Below are 8,579 nucleotides of genomic sequence, written 5' to 3'. Positions count from 1 at the left end.
ATATTTTTTGGTTCTGTGTATTATATACTGTATTCTTACAATAAAGTAAGCTAGGGAAAGGAAAATGTTATTAAGAAAAGATAAGGAAAATACATTTACAGTACTATATTTATTGAAAAAAATCAGTGTATAAGTGGACCTTACAGTTCAAACCCATGTTGATCAAGGGTCAACTAAACTGTACTACCTGTCTTTTTTTTTTTTTTTTAAAGACACATTTATTCAGCGTCATGATCAGACTATTACATTTAGCAGTCAACAGCATGGGTGCAAAAAAAAAAAATCTACATTAAAACCCTTTGTTGGAATGCTTTACACTTTCCATAGAACAGAAACTAAAATAACCTGTTATACAATTAGTCACAAATACAGTCCTCGAGTTCTTTGCCCATACACATGAGTATTGTCTAAAACATGTCTTCTTTGTAGCAGCTAGGCCCTGCCACCACTGTGCTTGGCTGAGTTCACAAATCTGTTGTAACCTGTAGCTTCCCTGTCACTTCTCTGGCTCTCCTCTCCTGCTAAGCTTTGTTTCCTGGCAGTAATTAAAACCTTCTGCCACTGCCCTAGCTACTGCTGCTGCTGGAACCACCCTAGCCACCTTGGTTTCGTGGTTTGGCAAAGTATTGGCCTCCACCACCATAGGGGCCAGAGCTTCTGCCTCCAAAATTTCCTCCTTTCATGGGTCCAAAATTTGAGGATTGATTGTTGTAATTGCCAAAATCGTTATAGCTTCTGCCACCTCCGAAGTTGCTTCCATCATTACCAAATCCATTATAGCCATCCCCACTGCCACCATAGCCACCACCACCTCGACTGCCACCAAAGCCACCTCGACCACTGAAGTTCCCTCCACGACCAAAGTTGTCATTCCCACCAAAACCACCTCCACGACCACCACCAAAGTTTCCAGAACCACTTCGACCTCTTTGGCTGGATGAAGCACTAGCCATCTCTTGCTTAGAGAGGGCTTTCCTTACTTCACAGTTGTGGCCATTCACAGTACGGTATTTTTGAATGACAATCTTGTCTACAGAGTCATGGTCATCAAATGTTACAAAAGCAAAACCTCTCTTTTTGCCACTGCCTCGGTCAGTCATGATCTCGATCACTTCAATTTTCCCATACTGTTCAAAATAATCTCTTAGATGATGTTCTTCAGTGTCTTCTTTAATGCCACCAACAAAAATCTTTTTCACAGTTAAGTGGGCACCAGGTCTTTGAGAATCTTCTCTTGAGACAGCCCTCTTTGGTTCCACAACTCTTCCATCCACCTTGTGTGGCCTTGCGTTCATGGCTGCATCCACCTCCTCCACAGTGGCATACGTGACAAACCCAAAGCCTCTGGAGCGCTTGGTGTTTGGATGTCTCATTACCACACAGTGCGCAAGCGTTCCCCATTGCTCAAAATGGCTCCTCAGACTCTCATCGATTGTTTCAAAGCTCAAACCTCCGATGAAGAGCTTCCGCAGCTGTTCAGGCTCTTTGGGAGACTCTGACTTAGACATGACGGCGGTGGGAGGGGAGACTTTAACGATGCTTACTCTGCGGCGTCCACGGGCAGAAAGCCTGTACTACCTGTCTTATGAGGACTCACATCATCTGCCCCCTCCCCCCACAGTACCTCTCTGACTTCCTTTTCTTCTACCTGTTCACTCTACTTGAGCCACACTCACCACATTCCTGTTGTTCATGTACACCTGGCATGCTCTACCTTCGGGCCTTTGTTCTAGCTCTTTTCCAAGTGGGACCATCTCCCTAAATACCCTTCTTCTTCCAGTCTTTGCTCAGATTTCACGTTCTCAAAATAGCCTTGCCTGATAACCCTATTTAAAACTGCAGCGGACACCCACATTTCCTTAAACCCATCACTTCTGGTTCCCCTTAGCCTGCTCTAGTCTACATTTCTTCAAGAACTTAAGATTTTTTTAAAACATATTGCAGAACATATTATTTTATTTATTTATTTATTTATTTTTAGAACATATTATTTTATTACATCTGTTCTTTATTGCCAGGCTGACTTCTCCTCTCCTTCATCTCCTTGCTTCCCCCACCTTCTAGGATGTAAATTCTTCCAGGCCAAAGGATCTTTTTGAGAATAACAGTAATTGGTATATGGTAGATAGTCAATAAATATTTGATGAAGGAAGGAATGAATATATAATTGTAACTGAAATAGTAACATACTGTTTTGTAGACAGTGATAAAGTGTTAGTGTTTTTAACTTGGCAATATACTGTGTCCATCTCGTCACATAAATAAATATTCTTTGACATGGTTATATCCCTGAAAGTTTTTGATTTCAAACAGTTTCTGTAAGCATTATTAAGCTCAAACATCAGTAAAGATTTGAAGTGAGACTAGGGAAGAGTTGACTACACCCCATTCATTACATTCCTTCATAAGTATTTGTTGAATAAACAAATATATATTTTATGATATAAAAATAAACATTACATATTTATATACATTTCACATACTAGGATATACATATTTTCATTGTTATATATTCATATATAACACTGTTATATGAAAAAAAACAGTGGTAGAGAAGCTGAGGGAATAAAAGATCTGAATTATATATTGAAATAACATTGCAAACAGAAGCCTTACATAACTAAAACCTTTTTTCTCCCCAGTCATTGGTTTAGAGTAGAAACTCTCTGCAGCTCTGTTTGGGGTCACCCGTTCTCATTCAGTGGCTGCTCCTTGTCTTGGAAGTGTCTGTGACAGCAGCTGACCCCCTCCCTATAGGAGAGCCAAACCAGCTGCTTCTCTTCCTCCTGGCCCCTGCCCCTGTTTCCATGGATGACTGGTCCTCCAGTTGATGATGAAATGACTCCAGACTAAAATGCACTTTTTATTCTTAGATATCATTTTCAGATTTTGGGGGGAAATTGTGTGTCACAGGGAAGAAAGAAGCAAAAGCTCTTGTGATTAATGGAAAGAAAGACGTCTATTTTGTCTTTAGTCCCTTTCTTTGTTTCTTGGTCTGGCTCATTCTCCCTCCTCCATTGTCCTGTTGCTGACCATTGTGATTGCGAGACCACCTAGGGCTTTTTCATCTACTTACCAGCATGGTTCACACATTCCAAATGACAGCAGAGACGTTAGAAACTGTATCTCAAACAGAAAAAAATGGCCTTATTCTTCTTTGACATTTGTGTTGTTTTACATTTTTCTTTCTCTCTAATTATCCGGGGAGATAGTGAGTGTTAAGGGCCTTAACATTTGACTTCCAATGAAGTCAGAAATAGCATCTTCTGTTTTCAGAAATGAATTTTTTAAAAAATGAAGTTTTCTGAAGTGTACATTACTCTTTTCATTAGAAGAAGGAAAAGTTCCAAGAAGGCTGGCATGCTGAATGCCTTAAAGAAGAACTTCAACTGAGATGCCAGATAAAAGTATAACAAGAATTTCTTATGGCTTAAATAACTGCAGAGTAAGAGGCATCTATTGTTACTACCCTGTCCATTTTTTCTCTTTATCTTTTCTGTGTTGTGCATCTATCATCTTTTTTTTTAAAAACTGTAGTTCAAAACCCATTACATCTTTCAGCCCAAAGAGATTTCTGAGAAGTCCTGTTTGCGATGGAAAGATGGATTTGCATAATAAAATGTAATTCATAAAGATAATTTGAACATAAAGTAGACTACAAGAATATCTTTTCTAGAGTTGGAAGATGAATTTAGTAAGTCTGACATGTATGCATAAAAATTATATAACATGTATTTATGAGAGTAGATATCAATATTCTTTCTGAGTAGTCCAGATAATTAGAAAAGAAGCAGAGGGGAGAAAAACCCACTAGAAATAAGAAGATTTAATTTCAAGTGTAATCAGAAGAAATATGCCAAGTAATTCATCACTAATTCAAATAGTCAAGAAAAATCTAGGAAAAGCCCTAGGAAGCATAATTAGCTATGCAGACGGTTGAAACATTTGCAAAATGTCACAATTGTAAATTGCTACTTTTTCCCCCCCATGAGACCTGAGAAATGCTTCATCAACAAACCCCAGGAGACTTTTCAGTAAGTCTCGACAGGAAATACTTGCATTTGATGCAGGACTTTTTGCCTAGAGAGTGAAGTGGCCGACTTTGGAAGGTTTGCTGCTTAGTTTTTGAAAAGCTTTCTGGAAATCTGCCACTTACACTTTCTGGGCTTCATTTCCTCTTCATGAAAATTGGGAGGAACTGTGCCTGTCACCCGTTTGTCTCCCCAGGGTGTTGTAGAACATCTATAGGAAGTCCATTTACCCACAGTCCTGTGCTGTGAATGACAGGCCGATTGGCCTCTCTGGCCCAGTAATGTGCTCCTGGTTTCTTCTGCCTCAGAGAAGGGCGTGTCTTATTATCCCCTAAACTCTATTGATAATATTTGTTTGCTACAGTTTCAGACAGCTCTTGATTGAATATGGAACTCAAAAACTTACCTTAGGTAAGAACCTTGACCGAGGGATCCATTTCTAGGCCAGGCTGCCATAAGTCCTCTTCCCAAAGCATGGTGGGAGTGGATCCAAAGTTCTGCTCTCTCTGGCTTCTGGGTATGCTCAGGGCTCTTCCTTGCTGTCACTGGTTATGTCTGAGACCGTCTATGTGGAGGTTTTGCTGGGGTAGGGAGTTGGGGAGGTCTAAGACTATAGTATGTTTTTTATTTCCTAAATTTTCTTCCTGGTGCTTATAGGGCAACTGGAATCTCACCCCTCTGGCTTTGGATAGCAGGCAGGGGGAAATTTACCTTCCCATTTCTAGAGCTACATTAAGAGGAAACAAGCGCTATGGTGTTTGGGGTGGAAGTTGGCTTCAGTTTTCCCTGAGAGACAATACTGTCAATGATGATTAGGTTCTGTGGGCTTATTAATAACAATATCATTCACCTATAGTACACATTAAGTGGACTTCTGTGGGCTGTAATACACTGTCTCTAACATTGTTTCTATGAGAATAATGTATCCTGAATTATAAAAAACGAACTTACAAATGTTTGGAAGGCAAACCATTTTTCATCGGGGGCCTGGGGGACTGATGCTGGGTGGCCATAATGGAGAGTTCAGAAAATGTGGTCCCTGTTGGCATTCACTAACGCTTGCAGGTTTCAGTCTCCTGGCTTTAAGTGTCTTGCTACTTCCTCATTTCTCTACTTGGTTTAGGAGGTTGAATGTATTCAATTCTCTAGTCAGGTTAAAGAGGTTTACTTTCTTTTCTATTCCTCCTCCCATCCGTGATTGCCGTAAGGCTTTCTTTTTTTTAATGCAATGACATTTTATTTTTGTACTTTTGTAAAAAGGTTTTCTTTTTTTTAAATTTAAAGTATTATATCATAAATGCTGACTTTTTTAGTTGTGCAGGTCAAACTTTTGGAATCCACTTTTGGATCTCCTTTTTCTCAGATCCCATACCCAATCTGTCAGCAAAGGAAGTTGTCTCTACATTCAAAATATAGCCAGAACTCAGTGACTTGTCATTCCCTCAGTATTCCCATCCTGGTCCAAGCCGCTGTCATCACTTGCCTGGAGTTTTTGCTGTAGCATCTTAAATAATCACCCTGCATTCGTCCTTTCCTCCTACAATCTATTCTGCTACAGTTGTCAGAGTGATCCTGTGAAAGTATAATCACATATCATCCCCCATTTTTTTTTTTTTTTTTTTTTTTTTTTTAATATTCTACTTTTTTATTTTTTGATACAAAAAATATACAGGTTCACTGTTAACAAGAATACTACATAGATATAAAAAGTAAAAGTTAATTAATTTCCTACACCAATCTCATCTTCCATCCCCCAAAGGGGAAAAGAAAAAAGATTAATAGGATGGAGTCTATCTCCTACCTCTTTTTGTCATAAAAATATTTCATGACAATATTTCATAAAAATCATAAAAATCCTTCATCATAAAAAATATTACAAATACGTACAGGTAGATGTTATGTTATGTCATGTTTGGTTACACCATATCATTCATTATCTTGTACCTTGCTCCTTAGTAAAACATAGACTTCTCACTTTGAGTCTTTGTAATTCCAAAACTTTGAGAACAACAGCAGTGGGTACTCAGGGTGTGATTTAGAGACACAGATATAAAGGAGACATTGTGTGGTTGTCCAAAGCAGGCATTATTTGTCTATTTGTGAAAGGCTTCTGACTTTCATTCATAAAGCATAGGTGACTATGTTCTTGAATGAAAGAAAAGAGGAAATGAATGAATGCCCTTTAAATGGAGGAGGTAAATGATCAAATTAAGCAGCCAGTTGGTTTAATTTCAGCTTTTAGGCTTCCCTCAGCTAATAAACATTGCAATTATTCCCCCTCTGGTCAAATATAATAAGTAGATTGTATTGTGTTTGTGATTATATATCTGAAATCCATGAAGGGAAAAACAAATAGTAAATTCATTCCTCGGATTTTTTTTTCTTACAGTTTTACATGCGATCTATTTTGCAAAGATCCCACTGTTTCTACATGATGCTTTGTAGGTCTTCAGCAACATAATTGTGAGGAATGCATTTTTTTTGTGTGTGTGTTGTGGTGGTGGTGGTGGTGGTGGTATTTTTTGTTTGTTTGTTTGTTTGTTTTGCTTTACCTCTTTGAATAGCATCTTATCTCCCTGGTAGTGAGAGCCAAAGTCCTGACAATGCCCTATGCAATTTGATCTCATTTCCCACTCTCTGATGTATGCTCTATCACCTGATACCTACTCTTCAAATGTCCCTTCTTCACTCTGCTCCAGACATGTGGTTCTTCAAATACTTCAGGTACCCTCTTGGCCAGAGCCATTGTACTGCCTGTGCCTTCTGTCAGAATTTTTCTGCCTCCATATGTCTCTCACCTCCATCAGGTCTTCTGAGATGTCATCTTCTCAGTGGGGCCGTTCCTGACAATCTTACATAAAATTTCAACCTCCTACCTCTTCTGGGCTTCCCACAATGCCCTCCCTTGCCTTGCTTAATTTTTCTCCATAACATGTAACACCATCTGCTGTACTATGTATCTCGTTTGTTTGTTTGTTCATTTGTTTGTTCAGGGAAATACAAACTTCATGGAGATGGGTTTTTCCCAGCACCTGGAACAGTGCCTGGAACATAGTAAGCACTAATATATCCTTGTTGAGTGAATGAGAGAGTTCTTAAAATGCTTTTTCTGATTCTATTGAGATAATCATATGCTCTTTCCTCCTTAAGTGCTAATATAGTGACTTATATTAATAGGTGTTTTAATCTGAAACCAGCCTTACATTTTTGGGAGGAAGCACAACCTGATCATGTGGTATTATCTTTTAAATTAATTGCTAGATTCAGGTTGCCAGTGTTTTCTTTAGGATATTTTAATCTAAGTTCATTAGTGATATTGCCCTTTCTTCTGCATTGCCTTTGGTGTAAAAGTTGTACTAACCTCATAAAGCGAGTAGGGATACACCCTGTTTTTCCAGTCTCTGTAAGAATTTGTATGCAATTGGACCAAGAAATATTTAGATTTTTGGTCATAACTCACCTGTTATAATATACAGGTCTGCTCGTGTTTATGTATGGAAATACTGTGGATTGTTGACTCCCTTTTTTTAATTAAAGAATTTATTAGTTTTTAAAAGTTTTTCTTTGATTTAGTTTGGGTAAAGTTTTATATATATATGTGATCATGTGGGTATATATCTATGTACATGTGTATATGTATACATAAATATGTATGTATATATGGAATTTGTGTACTTCATTTAAATGTTTGCATTTATTGGGATAAAGTTATTCATAATAGTCTCTTTTTAATCTCTGTACTGATGCATCTGTAATGATGTCTACCTTTTCATTCTTAACATTTTTGGGAAGGCTTCTCTCTTTTATTTTTCATCAATCTTGTTAGAAGTTTATCAATTTTATTAGTATTTTCCAAGAGCCAAGAGCCAACTTTTAGTTCACTGATCCTTTTTCCTGTTTTTTTTTACCCTATAAATTAATTTTTATTCCTATTTTATTATTTTATTTCTATCTTTTTTACTTTTACTGTTTTGTTCCTTTCCTGACATCTTAACTTGAAAGCTCAATGAATTCATTTTAAACTTTTCTTCTTTTCTAACAAACAATTTTCATAGGTATTATTTTCCTTATAATTCAGTTCTGTGTTTTCTCTAATTGTCATTTTGATGTTTTCTTTTAGTCTGAATTGTCTAGAAGATTTAATTTCCACAAACATTTAAAAAATTATCTTTGTAATTGTCAATTTAAAATTACATTATGGTCCATTTGAAAACAATTATTAAAAAATTGTTGAATTTATTTTATGGGTAGTAAGTTGTCAGGTTTTTAAAGATTTATTTATTTACTTGAGAGAGAGAGAGAGAGCAAGCAGAGGTAGTGGCAAAGGGAGAGGGAGAGGGAGTGAGAGAATCTCAAGCTGACTCCCCACTAAGCAGAGAACCTGATGTGGGGCTAGATCTCATAACCCTGAGCTGAAACCAAGAGTCAGATGCTTAACCAACTGAGCCACCCAGGTGCCCCTGTTGACTTCTGCTTTTAAATTTAAAGCTGTGCTTTAGATGTATCATTTTGGTGAAATGACCCTTTGAATTATGAAGTTGTATTCTT

At 37.6% G+C, this 8,579-nt stretch overlaps 1 protein-coding gene across 1 annotated transcript; it reads right to left on the bottom strand.

Annotated features, from left to right (window-relative positions):
- Nucleotides 1-593: 593 nt before the first annotated feature.
- On the bottom strand, nucleotides 594-1,512 carry LOC118356417 (heterogeneous nuclear ribonucleoprotein A1-like). Its single transcript, XM_035724862.1, has one exon. It carries the CDS (start codon nucleotides 1,506-1,508, stop codon nucleotides 594-596), a length of 915 nt encoding a protein of 304 aa, XP_035580755.1. The 5' UTR covers nucleotides 1,509-1,512.
- Nucleotides 1,513-8,579: the final 7,067 nt, after the last annotated feature.

This window comes from Zalophus californianus, chromosome 1 (genome assembly GCF_009762305.2).
Source record: "Zalophus californianus isolate mZalCal1 chromosome 1, mZalCal1.pri.v2, whole genome shotgun sequence".
NCBI lineage: Eukaryota > Metazoa > Chordata > Mammalia > Carnivora > Otariidae > Zalophus > Zalophus californianus.
Note: the sequence above shows the minus strand (reverse complement) of the source record. Positions and strands in the feature narration are given on the sequence as shown.